Genomic DNA, 24490 nt, shown 5'->3' on the forward strand with positions numbered 1-24490 from the left:
AATTTGTCCGTTTCTGTCTTTATTACAATTTTTTGTCATAAAATTTAGCTTAATCTTATTATCTTTAATTGCTGTAAGACTTGTATTTATAGCCCTCTTTTGTTCCTAATATTATTTGAACCTTCTTTCTTTTCTTTGGATCATTTTCCCCAAAGATGTGTCCGTTTTCTTAGACTTTATGAAGGGCCAACCTCTATCTTTATTGATCCTCTGTATTTTATCTTTGTTTTCTATTTAATTGATTTCTGCCCTTATTTTTATGATCTTTTTTCTTTCTTTGAATCTATTCTGTTATCCTTTTACTTCACTCAGTAGTTTTTAGTCTTACTAATTTTCTTTTATAGCCACAGAAGGCTATAAATTTCCTTTTAAATTCCATTTGGCTGTCTCTTACAAAACTGATCTGTAGCATTTTCATTATCATTCAGTTCAAAGTATTTTAAATTTCCATTATGATTTCTTTTATTGATCCAACTATTGAGAAGTATAATTTTAAGTGTCCAAATACATGCCAATTTTTAAAAATTGTTTTATTAACTTCTAAATAAATCACACTAATGTCAGAACATTTGGTCCATATTATATTGATTCTCTGAAATTTAAAATATTTATAACTCGTATCATAAACAATTGATTTCCCTAACAGATAACTCTTATAAATCAAGAGGAAAAAAGACCAATAACCTAATTTTTTCAATGAGCAAAAGACAAAGAACAGTCAATACACAGAAATGCAAATTTAAAGGGCTCAAAAACATGAAAAGAGGCCCAACTTTACCTGTAATAAAAGAAATATAGATTAAATGGTTCTCTTTTTTACCTATCAGATTGGCAAAGACATTAAAAACTGACAATGCCCCATGTTGGTGAGGGTTTGAGGAAACAAGGAGAGTTAAGTATTGCTGGTGGGAGTGTACGCTGGTAAGGACCATGGAGAGTGATTCAGTAATTTCTACCAAAATTACTAACACAGATATGGTTTTATTCTGCAAGTTCATTTCTAGGAATTTCTTTTACAAATACTCACACAGGTGCAAAATCGTCTTTGTAGAAGGGCATTCATTATAGAACTATTTGTAATAGCAAAAGATTAAAAACAACCATCAATAAGGTACTAGTCAAATTGTTACAACTACACAATGGACCACTAAGCAGCAACTTCTTAAAAAAGAATGAAAATACTTTTTATGTACCATATGAGAAGATATCCCAAGATGTTAAGTAAAAAATTTATGATAAAGAATGCTACCACTATTTAGGTAAAAAAAAAAACAAAAACAGATATTGTTATAAAATGCACACACACTCTCTCATGTTGTGTGAAAGCACTTGTATGTGCACTACATACCAGGCTGCTCGAGAAACTGACAAAACTAATTATTTCTAAAGAGAGGAACTGACTGTCTAGGGAATAAGAGTAAGAGAGAGATTGTACCATATAGATTTTTAAAGTACACAGAATCTGTTGAAAATTTTTTAAAAACTTTTTTTAATGAGCTTGATTAAATAAGATTACTTCTTCATGGAAATGCCTACCTGTCACGAGCCAGGAACATGGAAAATGAACACCGTTCTTGTACGGTGCTAGGGTTATTTTCTTTTAGTAAAAATAATTTCATTTTTTGACCACAACAACAAAAGCCCATCTGTAAAATAAAAGTTCTTACGACTGGCATGACCTAAAAGCCTACCATTTTCAATTTCAAGTCTTCCAGTAGAGTGCATAAATCCAATCCCATTATCTGCTACACACTGATACATCCCAACATCTTCCACGGTAACCCCACTGATTTTCAGTCCGTTTCCTGCAGTTAGATGTCGTGGGGAAGGATGAATAGGCTGTGCATTGTGAAACCAGGTACAGTTGGGGGCTGGGTTCCCACGAACATCACAGGTAAAGTGTACTGTGGCACCCAGAGACACTATCTGATCCTGCAGTCCTTTAGAAATGGAAGCATGTTCTGAAAATAAAACACACAAATTAAACTCTAGCCCACAAAATGTACTTCTTAAATTATCACTCAAGTGATAAAAATCTTCTCTCTACCAATAACCAGTTGAAACAAAGTTGCGTTGTTTATTCACATTCTTCTGTCTGCTGTGGTAATCAAGAAAAAAATTAGAAATGTTCCACTAATAGGATAAACCATATGTTACCAAGAAGATATAGTCTCCTTTCATAGATTACTCCACCCACTTAACTCCCCACAACATACGCGAATACACACATATATACAAATAGTTTCCAATCCTGGGCTTCTCTTAGCATTTATTTCAGGTGATTAGTTTGAAATACAGTAACAATTTCTCTGGATTTCACACTAAACAGGAGCCAACAGTAGAATGTTTATAAAACAGAAGAATGTTTATTCAGAGGTTAAATTATTTTTATGGTCAATTCAACTTTGAGGTTAGATGTATAATAGGTGAAAATAAAAAAAGAAAACTTCATTTAGGGATCCTTAAAGTCACTTATTACCCAAAAGTAAATCATTTATCAGAATTTGTAGCCTAAGTCTAAATTATGCATATTAATCCAGTCCTAATCACTGAATTCCAAAGCCCACTTGTCATACACTTATGTTAATTCCAGTGTTGCTAACCTATAGCAGGCCATGGTTATAAATATTATAAATACATGCAAACTTTATTCACTATGAAACCACTTTCCACCTATTTTTTTCATGAAAATCTGTTTCAATAAAGGAAAACGTTTTCTGCGGCTACACATGATAGTGAGGTAGGTAGCTGGTTAGAAACAAAGGAATAGCTTTGAAATAAAGTATACATAGAAATGTGGGTGGAAATAATTCAATTTTATCACCCAGGCGTTGGTAAGAGCATCCAAAAAAAGAAAATTAAATTAAATAGATTGATTTCTTTTTGAGATGACATTTTCTTTTTTGAGACAGGGTCTGGCTCTGTCGCCCAGACTGGAGTGTGATGGCATGATCTCAGCTCACTGCAACCTCCGCCTCCCGGGTTCAAACCACCCTCCCACCTCAACCTCCCAAGTAGCTGGGATTACAAGGCTGCGCCGCCACACCCAGCTAATTTTTGTATTTTTGGTAGAAATGGGGTTCTGCCATATTGCCCAAGATAGTTTTGGACTCCTGGGCTCAAGTATTCTTCCCTCCTCAGCCTCCCAAAGTGTGAGTTACCGTGCCTGGCCTGACATTTTCTCACCGGTACTCTGTCTTAGTTACTACTACTGGATACTATACACACATATAGGCTAGATTCTTCCATTCTCATGATTTCCAGTTTTTTCCTCCATGTTATGAAGAAGGGAGAATAATCTCTATATCGTACAACGAGGTTGGGGGTGAGGTTCCCATGAATATTCCATGCGTAATGCTTTATGCCACCCAGAAAAATGGCCTAATTCAGCAGTCATTATAAAAATGAAACTTGTTCTGGCTAGGATATACATATTTCTAGATATTCCCTATTTCAATTTCACAAATAGATCTTTCCTTCAGATATCCGTTAGACCAGAAAAATGGCTTCATTTGAAAAGAATTAAAGACTAACATCTTACCAAGTACATTAACCACGTAAGTCACATATTTTACATCTCCAGACTTGTTTCCCACCATGCAGGAGTAGTTTCCGGAGTCCGCTGGGTCAATGCTATCTGTGGCAAGATGAGAATACAACCTTCTCCACTTGCTTCCTGGCGCAATGTCCTGCCCGTCCTTTAGCCAATACACTTGAGGCGCCGGGACCCCACTCACCACACACTCCAAGGTCACGGGGCTATGAGAAAGAACAGCTAATGCCTGTGAATGGGTGGGGTGAAGAATGTGAAAATCATCTGAAGAAGGACCTGAAAAAAGGAAAGGAGATGAGAGATTATTAGTAAGTCTTTGCTTCTAATCTCTTGCTTAGCAAAGCTGTGGGCATCACCATTTTCCCATGTATTCTTTATACTACAAGGTCCTATTTGGCAGTTAAATCCTTTTTAGTTGAGGATTAAAAGATTTTTGTGGTCCTTTAGGGCTACTTCTGAATTGGCAGTTTGGAAATGCAGAATTCCCAACAAGTTCAGAAGCCACGCCTCTACTATACTCCAACTATTGGTGCTACCTCAACTCAACCGCCACAACCTAAAAATCAACAGTGATTTTCATTACATCTGAAAGAAAGAGGACAGACACATCTCTTTTTTTTTTTTTTTTTCAAAATTCACAGACATCAATTTAATGACCACTACTATAAAGTTGTATCTCCTCTATTTCTTCTTGTTTGAACAAAGGGCAAAATTATCCACATGTATTCACTCTGTCACCTTGGCTAAAATTCCCTTCTGTAAGTTACATTTTTAAAGCACGTACAGTACTCTTCTATAATGCATTAATGTATTTACTTTTTTTTTTTTTAAGACCGAGTCTCATTCTGTCACCTAGGCTGGAGTGCAGTGGTGCAATCTCAGCTCACTGCAACCTCTGCCTCCCACGTTTAAGCAATTCTACTGCCTCAGCCTCCCAAGTAGCTGGGATTACAGGCGCGTGCTGCCACACCCACCTAATTTTTGTATTTTTAGTAGAGACAGGGTTTCGCCATGTTGGTCAGGCTGGTCTCAAACTCCTGACCTCAGGTGATCCACCTGCCTCAGCCTCCCAAAGTGCTGAGATCACAGGGGTGACCCACCACGCCCAGCCTGTATTTACTTTTTTGGTAAGGCTTTTTATGATAAACAAACAGGATTTGAAAAAAAAAGAACTATCATTCCCCAGCTTTTTATGAGGACTCTTCCTCTTCCAGTTACCATTATTCTCCCAAATACTTACGACTCACAAGGAGCTTTCGGCCAATAGGTTCAACTTTTAATTGATGTGTGACAGGATTATAAGCTGCACATTTGTATGATCCCTTGTCCTCTAAGGATACATTCAAAATCTGAAGATTTCCTGATGGAAGGATTAAGTAATTCTCTGAGGAAGGAAGGGAGTGCAGTTAGGCCTCTCCCTTTATGAAGGACACCACAGCACAACTAAAACTCACAAACGTTGATCATTATGTTTTATTCCATCTTATTTTCTTTTATTTTAGAGATGGGGGGCTCACTCTGTCACCCAGGCTGCAGTACAATGGTATAAGTATGGCTCACTACAGCCTGGAACTCCTGGACTCAAGCAGTCCTCCCACCTAAGCCTCCCGAGTAGCTGGGACTACAGGTGCATGCCACCACACCCGGTTTTTAAATTTTTTGTAGAAATGGGGTCTCACTATATTGCCCAGGCTAGTCTTGAACTCCTGGCTTCAAGTGATCTTCCGGCCTCAACTTCTCAAAGGGCTGGGATTACAGGCGTGAGCCACTAGCCAGCCTGTATTACGTTTAGACACAAGATTAGCGGCAAAGAAGCAATCAAGGAAAATTTCTTAAATGAAGGAAAGGGAAAGTCAAGGCAGAGTAGAAAAAAAAGTCTACAGAACTAGCATAGCAAACCAAACCCAGGAGAAGCATTTTAACGATAGTGAATCTCAAAGCACAAGAAACATGCTTCGACTTTGGCAAACCTCTACCTATAGCACTGGTCACGTGGTGTTCCTGCAACGTCTAGTCATTCATTTTTTTTCCACAAATACATATGAAGGGGCTACTTTCTGCCAACAATGGCCAGGCACAAGTGCTACGGCAAGGAAAAGCGCAGACAAAAACCCTGCATGCATGCAGCCGGCATTCCAGTAGGGGTATGGGCGGAGGTCAGAGGAAAAGACATACAATAATAAACTAACAGAAATATGAATAACACAGTATCAGGTGTGATCAATTCTATGAAGAAAAGCAAAACTAAATAAAGGGGCCAAAGAGCACCAGGTATATTATTTTAGATAGGACCATGAGGGCTATCTTTTCCAAGGAAGCGAAATCTGATGGGGGTCTGAAGGAACTGAGGGAGTGAGGCCTCAGGGTATGGGGCCGTAATTTTTTGTATATTGTAACCATTTGTTTTAGTCCTCTCCACTCATGCCTTCTTGTATCCACGGTTCATCCCTAGCACACAGAGCTTAGAAGCAGCTTATTTAATGAACATTTGTTCTGTGTGTGCCACCAGCTTTTCACAAAAGGTCTCACCTGTGGAATGTTTCAGCCATTTTCCCCGGATTTTATAGCGCACCTCAGCTTTGGGGTTACTCTCCGGTACCCTGCAGCCAATGAAACCAGCACTTTTTTCTTCTGCTGTAATAACATGCTTTGTGGATGAACCAAAATCACCAAGAACTGAAATATATAAGGAAACAGATAAATAAATAAATAAATGCAAATTTGAATTCTTTTTCCCAAAGGAAATTTTAAAATTAGAAACAACATCTGCAGCATGGCCTTTTGTGGCAGCTGACCCCAGTCCAAAGGGTTGCATGATCTTTTCATCTCAGAAAGCAGCTGGGGCAAGCTACTCAGGAGGCTGAGGTGGGAGGATTGCTGGAGCCCAGGAGGTTCAGGCTGCAATGAGCCAAGATCGTGCCACTGCACTCCAGCCTGGGTAACAGAGTGAGACCAGGCTGGAGTCTCTTTTTCAAGAGAAAAAGAGGCTGGAGTTCTCTTTTTCAAGAGAAAAAAAAAGAAAAAGAAAAAAATAGAAAAGAAGAGAAAAAAGAAAGCAGCTGGGGCAGATGTGCATGGTTGAGGGCTAAGACCTAAGTCATGGCACCCTTTTTCATAAGTCAGTGCTTCTAGCGAATAAATATAAACTGCTCCTAAGACATCTAGAACTATAAAGCATAATTATTCCCATTCGGTCAAGATAAATCCTTTTCAATCCAGTGCCCCATCAAAACTCACTTTCCCTACGGATCTTCAATCTGTTTGTAGCTATTTACATTGCAATAAAATGATTTCTGGAATGAACCTAGGACATGAAAAAAATAAGGAAGGATATCATTATTTAGATTATCTGAATCTACTAACTTGGTCTCAATTCCTCTCAGTCTCAGTTCACTACGGAAGGAGCCTGCGGGGGAACTCTTTATGATCTCCAGGGCTCAAAGCACTCAGCAGCCTGCCACGAGGAATTCAGCCCTCCAGTGTGTGTCTTACAGCTGTCCACGGGTCACAGCTCTACAAAAACATTTACTCTTCTCAGTTATGACAAACTCGCTACTCCTGGGGAATCCAGATTTGTTCTGTAAATAGGGGTGCCCTTACAAAGGCGTTTTCCATTACTGGAAGCCATCACCGTTTGAAAGGCAGATGGCTCCAACTTACTAAGAAAAACCACGCATTCCAGATTTTCCGTAAGTTCAATACTCAACATTCCTTTCTTCACAGTTACTTTTTTCCTGCTTTTTAACCATGGTTTCAATTAAATACATTAAAATCACTCAGTAATCAAGGCAAATAAAACAATTAGATGTGAAAAAAAGACAAAGGACTCCAGGAAACAACTAAGTGTTAGAGTAGACAACAGCTTTTGTTGTTAATGATATCATGGACTTCCAAGTACTCACAAAGAAATTGTTCAGAATTCACATTAGAAAAGTGTCCTTTCCCTGGCAAAGCTGCAGAGATTATAAAGGAAAAAATAAACTGTCCTAACCGCGTAACTTTAAAAAAATCATTTCCATGTCATTGTTACTGATGAGGACATGAGGTCTAAGTGCACTTCCACAAGTTATACTCACAGCAAGAGTCAAGGCTGAGATAAAAACTCCTATGTGCCTTACACCAAAGCCCATAGTCTTTCCCCTCTTCAGAAATGCAAGCACTAATAGTAATTTCAAGAAAACCCATACATAACAGGGACAAAATTAAACTTACCTGCCGCAGATACTGTCGCAGGGTCACTCACAATGGCACCGATGCTATTGTTGGCAAGGCACTGGTAGTAACCCAAAAGGGAGGAGTTGAGAGAAAGAATTGTCAAAGTCCCCTGATGAACCTTAATATGTTCCAGGTTTCCATCCAATTTTTTTCCATTATGCAACCATGAGATACGAGTGGTCACAGGTTTAGCAGAACAATGTAGTACTACAGGTCCACCAAGTTTCTGGACGGCAGAGAGTGGCTCAGAAGTAAAATAAGGTGCCAAGTCTACAAGGGAATATTCCCCATTTGCAAAGAAAGCAGGGGAGAAAATAGGAAAGAGAAAGAAGATTATATTAAAAACATTTCATCTGTATCTTTATAACTAAAGGCAATCTCCTATTTTATATATGTTATGGTTCTTGATGCTTGTAAAAGTTCTAGCAAAAATTCTTATAAGCCTGTTTGTTGGAAGTAAAAAAGAGCAACATGTTAGCCTAGCACTTAACAATTAGGGTACAAAAGACAACAATTAGGGTACAAAAGAATGCTGATGATATAAATCAGATACAATACCAATCCTATTAATAAGAAATAGCAAAGTGCAGCTGGGCCCTGGGGCCCCCACCTATAATCCCAGCACTTTGGGAGGCCAAGGCGGGTGAATCCTTGAGCTCAGGAGATCCAGACCAACGTGGGCAACATGGCAAAACCCTGTCTCTACAAAAAATACAAAAATTAGCCAATGTAGTGGTGTACACCTGTAGTTCTAACTACTCCAGAGGCTGAGGTGGGAAGACTGCTTGAGCCCAGGAGGTGGAGGCTGCAGTGAGCCATGACTGCACCAATGCACTCCAGCCTGGGTGACAGTGGGAGACCCTGTCTCACAAAAGAAAAAGAAAGAAAGAAAGAAAGAAAGAAAGAAAGAAAGAAAGAAAGAAAGAAAGAAAGAAAGAAAGGAAGGAAGGAAGGAAGGAAGGAAGGAAGGAAGAAAGAAAGGGCAAACAGCTCTTTTAATAAAGTGACTTGGAAGAATTGGAAGTTAAGAACCTGAAAAAGTGAAGATGACTTTCCAAATAAAAAGAATTCTCCCCTATTTTACCAACAGGATTTGATTTACGAGAGCAAGTTTTTCTACAAATGAGGGCTGTGGTACTTCCTTACTACTTCCCTTCAGTATAAAACAATGTTTAAGTTTTAAGAAAACAGAAATAGAAAGCTAGGAAGCCACAGCTGAAATACAAAGGCTACCCTTTCTTAAACATAGGGCTTAGTAGTTTTATTTGGGATTTGCAATTGTTTCGTCTGTGACTTCTATTACTCCGGGAACACGGGAAGGCGGGGGTGTTCTTGCACTAAAGTATCCATGAGGATCCTTCTGTTCCAACCCGAAAGTGGGAAGGGGGAAGACATATTTGTTAATTTGGTGGAATAAAATACTTAAGAGAAAAAAAAATCAATAAATTGCTGAATCTACTTCAATAGAATATTTAATCAGAAATGAAGTTAAGGAGAAGTATCTCTTTTGGCTGAATCTGGGGTGGTTGTTTAGCAAAACAGAAATAAAACCACAAAACCAATTTTCCCCTTATTAAATTTAATACAGCTATACAGTATTTTAGCAGATATTAAAAATAAATAGTACTCAATGAATAAACATCACTGTATTTGTATCAACTTATATATTCATCTTCACACAAGTCTAAAATAAAAAGAAATGCACGTGAACCATGTCTTAGGCGTGGGGCTTACATACACATTTAACAACAAACACATTTATGCTTTTCAGTAACCCAAAGAGGTAGGCAATAAATTAGACAAGGTCGTAAGAGAAAGTGGCAGACCTGGGATTTGAACCAAGTTCTCTCATTCCCAACTGAACACAGTATCATGCTGATTCTAAAACTTCTCTTTGGTATATATAGTCCGCATTTTATTCCTGTTCTTTCCAAATTCAGAAATTAGTAACGTATCCCCTTATTTTAAAAAAGCATGATTGGAAACTATGTATTTTTTTTTAAAAAAAGAAAGGGATAAATTACAAGGGCCAGGACAGGAAGGTCTGCTAATGCCCAAAGCACTACTAAGAGATCCTTAAATTGCTTAATTTACCAAGTTTTTAAATCATGTAGTTGGTCAAACCAATCTTAGAAACATCTTTAGATACCACCATTACCACAAAGCATTGAAGTAAAAATGTATTTTTTGTAGGATTAAGATGAGTAAAGGCCAAACCACCCCCTCCCCAATTCTTCTAGTCTTACCTGAACTCACAGAAGAGCACAGAATTATAAGAGTAACATATAGCAGTGTACATAAGGGTCCATGATCCGGATGCATAGCGCCAGAGTACAGAAGCAGGCAGGACAGGCTTCCAGGGCAAAACCCAGGCCTTGGTTCACTAAAAAAGAAAAATGAAAGAAAATCTAAACCATGGAAATCTTTCGTCTGAGCAGCTGGAGGTGTGAGCATGACGGCTGCCATCTATTTTGAAAGCTCTGTGTAGAGTACGTCAAATACTAGGCACTTGATGATCCAAATCTTCCCAATTCACAGACTGATCTCTAGACACTAGAGCTAGAAGTTTTGCTCATTATTCCAAGGTCCTAGGATATCTCTTACTACACAGAACTAATCACTCCAAATGAATACAGTCAACTGCCTGTAATGCATTTCTACTTACACATCTCACAAACATATAAATCTCAATGCAACCAACATGTATTGCTCCTCCACAACCCCCAAAATAGTAACTATAAGGAAAACAACAAAATAATGGCTAACATTTATGTAGTGCTTACTATGTGCCACACACCATTTCAGTGCTTTAATACACGAATTTAATCTTCACAACAACCCTGTGAGGTAAGTACTACTGGTTTTTGTTCCTTTTTTCAGATGGAGGACTCCTGGCTCATGGATTGGTCAAGCACAAAGAATATCAAGGTCAGGCCTGTGTTGGGATTGGGCTTGGCACTATTGTGAGAGTGGAATAAGCCAAGAAAAGGATAGTAATGGATGAAGCCAGAGAGGAAGGCTGGACCAGATCACATTCAGCTTTGAAGGCCATGGTAAAGATTGTGGGATTTATTCTAAATGCAAGAGCAAACCCTTAGAGGACATAGAGAAGGGGAATGATGTAATTTTATTTATGCTTTAAAAAGATCACTGGCTGAAGTGGAAAAGGGAGACTAAGCAGGACATACTGTAATCACCCTGGAGACAGATGAGGACACAGTGGTTAGAGCAGTGAGTCAACCGTGGAGGTGGAGAAAAGTAGTTGGATTCAGAATATATTATAAAGGTCAACCCAACAGGACATGTCAAAGGCTTGGATATAGAGTGTGGGACAGAGACGTGTGAAGGATAACTCTTGGGTTTTGGTGACACAAAATAAGTAGTTTACCGAAATGGGGAAGACTAGAGAAGGAGAGACAGAAGAGAGGGTTCATCACTGGTTCTGTTTTGGCCAAGGTAAGTCTGAACTATCTATTAGACATCCAAGTACTACTGTCAAGTCAACAGTTGCATGTGTGAGTGTGGAGCTGTATGAAGTCAGAGCTGGAAAGGTAGATCTTAAACGTATGAACACCTTGGCACTAGATGAGCTCTCTCTGAGGAAAATATGTCTAGAGGACTGAAGAGAGGAGAACAGATAAAACAGAAAAGCCTTGGAATACTCCAACCTTTAGAGACGGGAAATAGCCAAGGACACGCAGCAGAGGTAGTTAATGAAATAGAAAGAAATCTATTTGTCCAGGGAGAACATAAGAAATATTTCTAGGCTGGGCACAGTGGCTCACATTTGTAATCCCAGCACTTTGGGAGGCTGAGGAAGGCAGATCACTTGAGGTCAGGAGTTTGAAACCAGCCTGGCCAACATGGTGAAACCCCGTTTCCACTAAAAATACAAAAATTAGCCGAGCCTGGTGGCATGCACCTGTAATCCCAGCTACTCGGGAGGCTGAGGCAGTAGAATCGCTCGAACCTGGGAGGTGGAGGTTGCAGTGAGCCAAGATCGTGCCACTGCACTCCAGGCTGGGCAACAGAGTCAGACTCCATATAAAAAATAAAAATAAAAATAAATTGAAAAAAGAAGAAAAAGAAATATTTCTAGAAGAGTGTGATCAATGGTCTCAAACATCGATGAGAAGCAGAGTAAGACGAGACTATCAGAAAGGACTACTGAAGGTCATTGGTGATATTGACAAGAGTGGTTTCAGTGGAGAAAAGACAAAAGCATGATGGTGGTTCAGGGTAGAATGGGAAGACAGGAAACAGCAGGCACAGACACTTCCTTCCTGGGTTCTGCTATACAAAGGCAGCAGAAAAACAGGGAGAATTGCTGAAGACAAATGGTAGTCAAGGGACAGTTTGTTTGTGGTGTGTGTGTGTGTGTGTGTGCGTGTGTGTGTGTGTGTGTATTTTACTATAGAGACAGTATAGCACATTTGGTAAAACTATAAAAGTTTCACAAAACCCAGCACTGGCAAGTATGTGAGCAAAAATCATTATCATATATTGCTCGTGGAAACAAAATCAGTACATACTTTTTGGAGTCAGTCTGCTATTTCTATCAAAAATCATTCATGCAACAAATACTTATTGAATGCTTATCATATGCTAAGACTATCCTAGGAGGTGGGAATTGAGCAATTAAAAATGTATACATAAAAATAAGTAACAGACAAAAAATGTATACCATATATTCAAGTAGGAGAGATGGACAATATAAAAGATAAATAAAACTAGTAAAACTAACACTGTCCATGCCATTCTCCAGATATGGCCAATTCCTTCTCTTCTATGCTACCTCTACACCTGGGACATGTGTAACCACAGCACTCAATACTCTCTTATGTAACTTATCTGGTGACACAACTGTGACCTTTTTGAAGGCAAGAATGACATATTCAGCTTTGCAAAATTTTAGTGCCTAGCAGAAAGTAGGTATTTCAAAAATGTTTCTTAAAATGAAAGGAATACAATAGAACGCAATTCCCAGAGGACCTTAAGGAGTAGTGTTTAATGAGAACTGCCATCTCATCTGAATTTAGTGTATTCTAGCTATATTGTTTATTCCTTCACTCACTTATTCATTCATATGTATAATTTTAAAAATCAACAGAAAATACAGTAAGTGCCTACTATATGCCAGGCACTATGCTAGACTAGGCTACTATGTCTGCAAATCCTGCCCCATGTTCCTGCTTAGCCGGGGCTAGACACTGGGCCTACGACTATAGAATACAACAAAATCTAATGACAGTGCTACATTAATGACATTTTAGAAATGAGAATTTTATGTGCATTTTCATTTACACAAAGAAAGGTTAATGCTAACCATTAATAAAATTAGGTAGTAATACAGAGGAAGGCACCTTAAGTACAGCTTTTAATAAATCAAATAGTATCTCTCAGAATCTGCTCACCTTCTCTATGCCAAGTACTCTAAAATCTAAAAGGTGCAAACTCAAGTTTCTCTAGCTCATGGATATCGGGTTATGAATCTGCTTTTCCAGTTTTTTCTTGCTGACCTCCTTTAAGAAGTGGGAGAGGGACTACTGGCAATGACTCATTGGCAGGAGAGTCCAGCTGTGTGAAAACTTTTTTGGTTTATTTGAATTCTCACATGGTTCAAGGGTAAGAACTGACACACCACTGGAAAGCAGTCAAGGCAAAGCAAACATTCAAATAACTTGTTAACAGGAGACATTTTCCTGAGAGAATGAGGACAAGGAGGATTGTTTCTTCCTTTTGCCAAATCTTTCAGCTATTTAGTTATTAAAAAGCAGTGAAACAAATTTCAGAGTCAACTTTAACCCTAGTGCATGACCTACTGAGTGACTTTATAGTTGTCCTTGAAAGTTTCACAGCTCATTACAGCTACCTAAATATTATCACACAGGAATCTTCTTAAGTCTATCTTTCTATTGGGTTACTCTCTACATGCTCTCAGTTGATTTTGGAAGCTGGAAAGAACCTAAGGCCAGAAAAGGCATTTACTAAACACATGTTGGCTTGGTTTACATGTATCCAAGGCAAGCTTGCTCAGTTTGTTAAAGAACTGTGATAATGACAACAAGGAGTTGGATTCTGCTGTTTTATGGAGTTGGGTAGCTTGACGTAATAGTCAACAGCTAGCAACAGCACCCCAGGCCCAACCTCACAAATAAACATTACTGACCACACAAAGGTTAGATACGTATAAATCACAGTATATCCATTAGTACTACTGGAAAATCTTTCAATGGTATGTCATTTTCAAAAGTACTATCTTTATCAAAAAAGAAACCCTTAATATTAGTGTTATGGCTATTTAACTAGTAGGTTATTAGAAAACCAAATATACAATTTATTCATATGTGTGTGTATATATACATGCAAATACGTGTGTGTGTGTGTGTGTGTGTGTGTGTATTTAAGTTCCCCTACATTGCTCTGGCAAATAAACACAATTTTGTTTGACAAAGTTTACCATAACTAAACAAGGTTTCTGCCATCTTCTTATTCACAAGTCAGTGGCCTTAATGTACAAGTCATTTTTCTCACCTACAGAAATTGACCTTGGCAAGGGAGACAATAACCCTAATTTCCTCTACACAGCTGTTATCCCATCCTCCTTATCGTTTCTTTCAATCTGGAAATAATGACCAGCAGAGAAAAAAAATCCATGATAAGGACAGCCATCCCACTCTACACCACACAAAACATGGGCACATTACTTGCCAAAGGTGCTTAACCTCTGTTCTAGTGAACGTAACATTCAAATCTCCTCATGTAAAAATTAAAAACAGGATTCTGATTTAAATCAGTCAGATAGAATAGAATTCTGATTTAAATCACACTGCCTTTTTTTTTCTTACTTCAGAGTTTCTTTCATTTTGAATTTTTTTAAAGCACTCGATGTTGTCAACATAATGCCTGGTGATATTTTAAACAAAATATTCAAGTTTTCTTTGCATATTTGATATGTCAGTTTTACAAGAATTGCTAAATTTCTACAAATATCCGAAAAAGGTACACATTCAACATAGAATGTGCAGAAAATACATAAACGTATAAAAAGGAAAGTAAACAAGACAATCCCGCCACCTATAGATAGCATGTCAATATTCTGATGCACTTCCTTCTCATCTTTTTCATGTATGTGGTGTACTGTATTTACATAATTGTGATAATACATGTTAGGGTTTTAAGTGCTTTAATTTATTTTTTAGTGATCATTTTTCCTTATTAAAATTCTTTTTTTTTTTTGAGATGGAATCTTGCTGTCACCCAGGCTGGAGTGCAGTGGCCTGCAGCCTCCACCTCCCAGGTTCAAGCGAATCTCTGCCTCAGCCTCCCGAGTAGCTGGGATTATAGGCGTGCGCCACCATGCCTGGTTAATTTTTGTATTTTTAGTAGAGATGGGGTTTCGCCATGTTGGCCAGGTTGGTCTCGAATTCCTGGCCTCAAGTAATCTGCCGCCTCAGCCTCCCAAAGTGCAAGGATTACAGGCATGAGCCACTGCCCCTGGCCCTTATTAAAATTCTTCATAAATAAAACTTTTAACAGCTGCAAAGAATTTATTATTTATTTATTATGTCTTGCATTTTAGTCTACTTAACCGTTCTCTTTTGGATAGTTAGGCTACATTTTTATATATGTATGTATATATGTTACTTTTTTGCTATTCTAGATAATACTGCTATGAATATTTTGTCCATAAATCTTACACAACTCTTCTAATTATGCCCTTAGGACACTTTTAGGAGTAGAATTATTGGATCAGGGAGTACAGACATTTTCAAGACTCTTAATACATATTGTCAAGTCGTGTTCCAAAAAGAGGCCCCCAATAGCCAACCCCATCCCTCACAACCAAAATCGGCACATGAAGGTAACTCCCCATCACCGGCATATGGTTTAGATCCTCACACTGTGGTAAGCAAAGCGTGGATATAAATCATGACTTTGAGTAATGAACTAAAATACCTGCTAAGGCATAAAGCAACTTTCACTCTCTATTAGGGATTTTTTAAAACAATATTCTAAAGTTACATAAAAGTAACTGGAAAAAGAATGTAAGGCATGGACATTGCAGGCCATATTCATCAACCTTGTCAATCCGTGAACTTCCAATGATAAAAAACAACGTGGACATAAAATTTCTGCTTTTTACCCATAATCTATTATATAGTAGAATAAGGAGCTACTATTGTTACACTGTGTGGTTTTAACTCATTACACGTATTTCTTAAAATAAATTTGTATGCAAAAACTGCTGACACTCTGAGGGAATATTTGCTGACATTCAAAACAGTAAACTGCTAGGCCGGGCGCGGTGGCTCACGCTTGTAATCCCAGCACCTTGGGAGGCCGAGGCGGGCGGATCACGAGGTCAGGAGATCAAGACCATGGTGAAACCCCGTCTCTACTAAAAATACAAAAAATTAGCCGGGCGTGGTGGCGGGCGCCTGTAGTCCCAGCTACTCGGAGAGGCTGAGGCAGGAGAATGGCGTGAACCCGGGAGGCGGAGCTTGCAGTGAGCCGAGATTGCGCCACTGCACTCCAGCCTGGGCGACAGAGCGAGACTCCGTCTCAAAAAAAAAACAAAAACAAAAAAAAACAGTAAATTGCTATTCATTTCAAACCCATATTCTCCCTTGGTCTTACTGCTTTTCTTGTCCGTGTAACATACATATATATATGTATATATGTAAATATATACATATATATATATTTCCCTAATCTACTAGAGGTAATAAAATCAGTGAAGAGGTTAGAATTTGAATTTGATTCCTGATGTGAAAAACAGAAGTGGTGGGCTCATCGAACCCAGTGGTCTCAAATGGAATTAGCATGACCACGAGAAAGTTCTTCCATCTCCTTCCCATCTTCATATAAAGCTAGTGGTCAACATAATTCCATTCTTTTCACCGACATTCTGAGTGGGTGATTTGTCTGAGAAGATGCTTAGTGGTCACTTTGCTCTCAGGAAAGCGCCTGGTAGTACAGTCTCTCCAGAAAGAGATTGTAGAACATGCACACACACAAACACACAAAATGCAGCTAAGTGTAGTAAAACCATTAAACCACCTACAAAGCAGGACAACTTATTGCTCAATGCTGTAAAAATCTCTGGAGGCGCCCCAGTCTCGTGTGGCACAAGTACTGCTCCCAAAGTCCAAATGTCACTAAACAACAGCTGGTGTTTCCTAAGTTATAGGGCTTTCTTTAAGCCTTTCTCCCACGTCCACATAGAAGGCAATCTGTCCTATAAGCTCTACTTTATATGCCATGCCAAGCTTAGAGCATTTCTGTGGGCAGAGGGAAGCTAAAGGTATACCTCATCTTAGAATAAGAAAGGAAATACTTTCCTAACGTTTACTTAACTTATTGTTCAGGTTGTGAACTTATTGCTTTTATAACCCCTTTTCAACACGCTGCCAGAATAATCCTTTGGGAAAAGTCTTTCCTGAATTTCTAGATTTGATTACTTTGTTTTTGAAGCAACGCCTTTGCTTTCATAAGGACGATCAAGGCTGTCTTTCTGAATCATTCCTCTTCCTAGCCTCCTATTTCAAACTTTCTTGTAGTTTTCTTTCAAGCTTAGGAAATAACCGTGATTAATTTGTGAACAAAAACTTGGCTTTGAGATCAGTTATAGTTCTTCAAAATAGGAAATTATTTAAGTTAGATTCCGTTTTTTAAAAAGAATCTTATTCTGTATGAAACATGGTATTTCCTTTTTTAAAACAATGATTGATCTCGATTTTCAAACAATCTCAAAATATGCTGTTGGTCAACTAAGAAAAAATTATTTTCAGAACTACAAAGAAAAACTAACACATGTCCACTTAAAAATACTTGATTAAGTACTATCAAGATTAGTGCAGTCCAATTTCAATTATGGAAGTCAAATATAGTATATACTGTTTTTTAACCCATTGGGCCACCTTGACCTTAACCACAGGCAACTTTAAATCTCCTGTCAGTTTTCTTCATTCTGAATATTTAATTTAACTAAGAAGTTAACATCATTTCCTACACAAACTTCTCAAATAACTCTACTTTTCAAGTAAGTATTCATTCAATCAAACCATTTAATACATAGAACATCTACTTTGGGCAAGAACCTATGAGGGGTGCAAAGACGTACCAAACTAAAGGAAACTGCTCAACTGAGAAAGAAGGGCATGAACATAACTATCTCCAGAATAAAGAAAAAAGTCTTAAATGTAATGAGAGTAAAAAGTATTTAAAGAGTTCAAAGCAGAGGAATTCAACTTTTATTCAGTAAATACTTGGTGCATGCTTACTATATACCAGGCACTGAGCTATCTTGGAAACTCTACGATGAATAAAAGAGACATAGTGTCTGCCCACATGAGGCTTACAACCAGGTGAGGAAACGTGACAAGGAAGCAATTAAAACACAGAAAACACAGACTCGTCTAACATAGGAATGGCTCAGATAGCAACTTTTTGCAATAATGGCTCTTAGAAAGTTATTCCACTTTTTTTAAAATACAGCTTCGTTTTATTCAGTACAACTTTTTCAATCAGAAACTAAAGAAAAACACTCTAAAAAGTGATATTATAGCTTCAGGCAAAGCTGCACATGCCAATTTATATAATACCACAGTTTTTAGAGTTTACACCATGTCATGTAGAAAAAAGTGAATTGCTTGCTATGTTCGGCTGACCCCAAACATTGTGCTCTGTGTTCAGATGCCAGCTGAGGGGGAGGAGAGTGGGCATTCTCCTGATCTTCTGTGAGATTCCACTAATTAGTGAGATTCTACTAATCTTCTCTCTGCAGTGTGTGTGTACCATTTCCGCGAGTTGTGAAACACTCTTGTGTTGAGCTTTTGTTTTGCCATAAGGTGATTTTAGGTGCTTTTATTTTCTAAGTGCAGTTTGAATGCGAGGTAACTACGAGCCTTAAGAAGACTTTCAGTGTCCAAAAATCCATTTCCTGACTCTACACCACCCGTGAAGGAATTCCTCACCATTCCTCTTTCACCAGCCTCAAGGCTTCTCTTCCTCCTTTGACAAGCATAATAAACTCAATGCATTTTATTTCAGAACAAACTGGATTTATTTACTTTTAAAGTATCTTTTGCCATCTCTACAAATGTGCTTTCACTGCTCCATTGACATGTTTTTCTATCTGTGAGATCTGGCTATCTTGGATTGGGACAGAACATATCATGCCTCTTTCCATGAGAAGCAATGGATCTGCTTTATACTAAAAGGCAGAATTCTTAGGAAATAAAGGTTTTCAGAGATTAAAGCAGTTACATGAGAAAAGGATAGGTGAGCAACAGAATAAAGCAAATACAGGTGCTCCAGGAAAAAGGCTCACTTAACCTAGATTTGGACTTGGAGAGGTGAAGACTTCTCAGAGGAAACAACTGACTAGGTGAAATCAGATGGACACGTTTGGGGGATGGAGTAGAGGAAGGGTGGAAGAGAAGGAAGGAAGGATCCCAAGCAGAAGGAACAGTGTGTTTGCAGAATCAGAGTAAGGAGGTCTGGGCTGGAGAATACAGTAAGAAGAGAAGGATGACACAGTGAGGGGAAAGCAACATAGGTGAGCAGAAACAAGAGTGTAAAGAACAATATAAATCATATTAAAGTGTTTGGCTTTTATTCTGAGAGGAGAGTGTCAAAGGCTTTTAAGCAGGCAAGGACATGATCAGTCCCATACCTTTGAAAAATCACCGACACTGCAGTGTGGAAAATGGCTGAGGATAAGAGAATTCAGAAGGCTATTGTGAAAGATATGGGGACCTGTACTGGAGAAATATCACGGGACAAATTTGAAAGGTTTTTCAAAAATTTTTAAGACACGGTCATATTCAAAAGACGTTAAGAGGCCAGGAGCGGTGGCATACACCTATAATCCCAGCACTTTGGGAGGCCAAGGTAGGTGGATCACTTGAGCACAGAAATTCCAAGACCAGCCCGGGCAACATAGGGAGATCCCATCTCCACCAAAAATACAAAAATTATCCAGGTGTGGTGGTGCACACCTGTAGTCCCAGCTACTCGGGAGGATGAGGTGGGAGGATCCCTCAAGCCCAGGGGGTTGAGGCTGCAGTGAGCTATGATCGCACTACTGTACTCCAGCCTGGGTGACAGAGTGAGGCCCTGTGATCAACAGGACTTGGATAATGAATGAGTTGGACTGGAAAAGAATAGACCACTAGGACCTAGGACATCTTTGGAATCCATTCATCTGTCCACTGCTCTGTTTCCCCACTGCTGTGACTGTAAATAAGGAATCGAGGCTGCTGTCCAGACTTCTGACTTAGACAAGTGAGTGAGTGGAAGATGTGCATTTTCTGAGATGGGAGCAGCATGGTCTTCTGTGGTCTGCTGCTGCTGTTTGAGGTGGCGGAGGGAATGGAGAGCGTCTGAAGGTGTGGAGATAACAAGATGAGCTGTGGGGTTCTAAGGAAGGTCGGGCAGGCAAGCAGAAAGAAGCCTGAAGTTCTTAAGAGATTTTGGTCGCAGATGACACTGTGGTGGGCGACAGCAGACACACGGAACTATGGCTCAGGCTGAATCCCAAAACAACCGTGCTTGAAGGGATAGGAACTCCTCGTTCAAAATAAACCACACTATCAATACTACTAATGAAGAAGTTTTCAAACAAAAAAGGAAAAGACAGAAATGATATTCAGACTTTAAAAATAAGTTTCTTAATGTGATTTAATTTCATATTTCACACTGTTATACCTTTCCAAGGTACAACAGTATAGGGTAATCAGACACATTCCTTCATGCTTACTAAAGGCTTTGATTAGGGACAGTCTTCATGCTGTCTACAGGGGGTCTCCCAAAATGAGAGTAACAGCTGGCATACATCTTCCATGATTCTACAGGAGGAAACGAGAGGCAAACAGAGTGCTACAAGTCTAGTGGCAACAAACATACTATCTAATAGCATGCTACTCTCTGGGGCTTATGGGGGTTCTTTTAGAAACGAAAGAATTTCTTAAAGCAGTCATGTGCAATTAACAATGATGTACCTTCTGACCTGCCGTGTCGCTCCCAGTCCATAGGAGGACCATATAAATCTTATCAAAGTAAAGTTGCAGGATCTCAGACACCAAGGCCCACTGCCAATCACTGGGAGTGCTCTCTTCCTGCCAGGATGAAGCCCCTGGGTTTGAAATGCAGCTTTCCATAGTACTCACTTTATAAGCACTTATTAATGATCGTGCAATCATTCAGATCAACTCAAACAAAAAAGTTCACACCCACAGACTTCGCAACCCTTCCCCCACTTCTCCCAAGTCTCAATCAAGTCAGCCAAGCATACAAACCATCCTGCTGCCTGCGAAAGCATTTCCTTTCACTGTGGACTGCCAAAAGTAGAGGAAGAAAATGGAAGTGACTTGGAGTTATGGCACCAAAAAGGCCAAATGAGCAAAGAAATAATCAACTCCACATGAGCCACTTCAGCTCCAACACAATGAAAAGGGCCCAGGACGAACCCCAGGAAAGGTCACTGAGATCAAGGGTCACATGCAGAAAAAGGCAACAGTGAGGGGCTGCCAGCTGCAACAGGAATCAATGTGGTCCTAATTACACCAAAGGAGAGGGGGCAAGAGCTCAGTTAGGTTCTATTCACAATATTTGTGTGTTTAAAAAAAAAAGTCAAGTGTTCCTGTTCCATTCTCTTTCTAAGAGACTATTTCTTCCTGCCACTAGAGCACAGGAAGCCAAGAATCGTGAAGATAATCCTGGCATCCACAGTGGGTTGTACAGGAGCATTATAAATATTTAAAAGCATAGCTGCATACAAATGGTGAAATTCTAAAAAGCAGCGTGAGAGAGATTATTAAAAAGACAAAATACAGAAAATTTCAAGGGGATTATTTTGCAAGTCCCATGGAGTGAACACTTCCACAAATCCAGCACTTGGTAGCTTTTCAAGTTTGTCACTGGAATTGGCTTTATGGGAAAAAACAGTTATGGTAACCACAAAACAAATGCTAAAAGCTAAGTTTGCTAAGAACTAGCTATTGCAAAGATGCAGACACACATCTGACTAACTTCTGCTGGAGGATGAGGAGGAGGAATATGGAAACATTTGAAAAAGAGCCCCATATAGGTGTTAGGTAATATAATTAACAAAGTTGTTACCAGGTCCAGCGCTTTGCTTTGACCTTACTGACTTATGCACTGGGCTAACCTAAGTATAAGAGTTTCCCTGGCAGTTACGAAAGACTCACCCTCATGGGGTTTGGCTTAGATTCCATTTTAATAACAAGGAAAAAAATCCTCAAGGAGAAACTCATTTCCATGAAGTACATTATTCAAATATACACAGTCAAGCATTGAAAAGGCAGATAAGAAAAAAACAGAAATCCTGGAAAAGGATCTTTGCTGCAAATAAACTTGAATCAATGCTGGCTGAACACTGGGTCTCTGCCACAATGACTTTTACATTATCTTACTGTCAAGTTATAAGTTACCTAGAGACCTAGAACATATTAATACTAGTTTCCAAGTACCTTATTCCATCTTTAAACTTGGCCACATAAAATAATGAAAGAAATCTAGATTTCTTGTAAGCCCCTGCTTTGTTCAAACTGGTAATAGGAATTAGGTCAGACACAGCTTCATCAAAGCTGTCATCCTACCATGGAAGAGAGGCTGTGCATTGATAAAGGGGTTCTTCAAGCACGTTCATAAGCTGACATACAAGTCAATCACAGATTACTATGCAGTTAGTACATAATTGGCACCAATTGACTGTTAAGTCTAAAATTAAGTAAAAACACAAATTGGCCTATGTCAGGAAAACTTACACCCTCGAAAACTTTAAATCAGTGCCAGCCAGTTAAAACCATAGTAACAATCAGGATACAATACCCTGATGAACCAGAAAATAGAAAAACAAATCAATTAGGATCACAGTATCTTTGGAAACATAACACAACATAGCATGAAGTTTTAGTCCAAGCAGAAAAGCCCAAGAAGTGGCCTTTGGCATCAGGTCCGGCCTGACTATCAAAAATAAAGCAAAGTTTGTTGGAACAACTCTGCTAGGCCACACATGTGTGAAGCAGCAGTGGCTAGATTGTAACACAACACTGGCAGGATGGTCAAAGAAATAATTCACAGACACTGATACAGAAGAGGTACATACACACACATATAAATACACACGTATGTATACATACTACTAAAAAAACTTAGCCGCAGATAGACCCAACCTGGAACCCAGATAAACTTATTCCAATGATGCTTCTCTGTGCAAAACATAATCCCTTATTAATTATTTTTTGTATCAATGTATAAAGCAGGCATGAATATCATTCTCATTATGATTACATCTGATTTTTAAACTGATAGTTGTAACTCTGACATTATGACCCAATTTATTCATTAATGACTATTTCCAAAAAATCAAGAACATCAAACACTTTCTTTAGTGTACCACAACCAATAAAGGTAACTTTAAAAGAACTCCAAATTTCTTGGCACAATAACAGTAACGTGAGATTAAATATGCAGTTTCCCAAGGTAACTGACTGCTTTAAAGAAACAATTCTCATGTATATGTCTTGGCATAGTGCTTAAGGCTTTTGTATTATACTATACTCATATTTCATAGTTACACAATAACAGATCTGATGTTTACAGAATACACTTCTACCTGTATATACCCTTGTAGGCCTCACTCTTCTTTGAAGGACTTGTCATTGTTGACTTCTGTGCACAACATGAGGGTTTGTTTTTAGTGAGTTTTCTTAAAACGTACAACTTTACTCATGTTTTTTTTGAGACAGGGTCTCACTCTGCTGCCTGGACTGGAGTGCAGTGGTGCAATCATGGCTCACTGCAACCTCTCCCTCCTGGGCTTAAGTGATCCTCTCACCTTAACCTCCCAAGTGGCTGGGACCACAGGTGCAAGCCATCATGCCCGGCTAATTCTTCTACTTTTTGTAGAGACAGGGTCTCACATGTTGCCCAAGCTGGTCTCAAACTCTGGGCCTCAATGGATCTGCCTGCCTCAGCCTCCCAAAGTGCTGGGATTACAGGCATGTGAGCCACCACACCCAGCCTACAACTTTATTCTTTATATAACATCATATAACTAATTTGAGCCTGAGGATTATAAGAATGCTGGGGGATGGATCCTTAACTTTCTAAAATCTCTTCATTCAACCCATTTTCTTTCTTTTCTTTTTTTTGGAAGATGGGGTTTCTCTCTGTTGCCCAGGCTGGAGTGCAGTGACACAATTATGGGTCACTGCAGCCTTGACCTCCCCAGGCTCAGGTGATCCTCCCACCTCAGCCTCCTGAGTAGCTGGGACCACAGGCGTGCACCACCACACTCGGCTAATTTTTGTATTTTTAGTGGAGATGGGTTTCACCATGTTGGCCAGGCTGGTCTTGAACTTCTGATCTCAGGAGATCTGCCTGCCTTAGCCTCCCAAAGTGCTAGGATTACAGGCGTGACCCACTGTACCCAGCCCATTCAACCCATTCTCTAAGCACAGACTATCAGTGGGGTTGGAATCTACAACCTAAAACTGCAAAGAGCAGTTTTTCATTCATTTATACAGCAAAAATATATTGAGTATCTATATTCAAGGTAGTTAGGGAACAAATATGGGTGGGGGATAAAGTAGAATAAAATAACAGAGCTCTTGACCTCATTTCTTAAAACACTCCATCTCTGACATCTTTAACTCTTGTATAGCAATTCATAAATAATTGAATTTAAAA

General features: G+C 39.0%; 1 protein-coding gene across 5 annotated transcripts in view; it reads right to left on the reverse strand.

Annotated features, from left to right (window-relative positions):
- CDON (cell adhesion associated, oncogene regulated) overlaps nucleotides 1–24490 on the reverse strand; it is a 107340-nt gene that overhangs the window by 57316 nt on the left and 25534 nt on the right. For all 5 annotated transcript variants that reach the window (XM_032167849.2, XM_032167847.2, XM_058446292.1 and 2 more), the window contains 6 exons: nucleotides 10015–10151; nucleotides 7766–8038; nucleotides 6083–6229; nucleotides 4794–4937; nucleotides 3542–3829; nucleotides 1692–1961 (listed from right to left, as the gene is read on the reverse strand). In XM_032167849.2, the coding sequence (XP_032023740.1) occupies nucleotides 1692–1961; nucleotides 3542–3829; nucleotides 4794–4937; nucleotides 6083–6229; nucleotides 7766–8038; nucleotides 10015–10090 (1198 nt within the window). In that variant the 5' untranslated portion in view covers nucleotides 10091–10151. The remainder of the gene's footprint in view (nucleotides 1–1691; nucleotides 1962–3541; nucleotides 3830–4793; nucleotides 4938–6082; nucleotides 6230–7765; nucleotides 8039–10014; nucleotides 10152–24490) is intronic.

Source organism: Hylobates moloch, unplaced genomic scaffold, assembly GCF_009828535.3.
Source record: "Hylobates moloch isolate HMO894 unplaced genomic scaffold, HMol_V3 SCAFFOLD_11, whole genome shotgun sequence".
NCBI classification, from domain to species: domain Eukaryota; kingdom Metazoa; phylum Chordata; class Mammalia; order Primates; family Hylobatidae; genus Hylobates; species Hylobates moloch.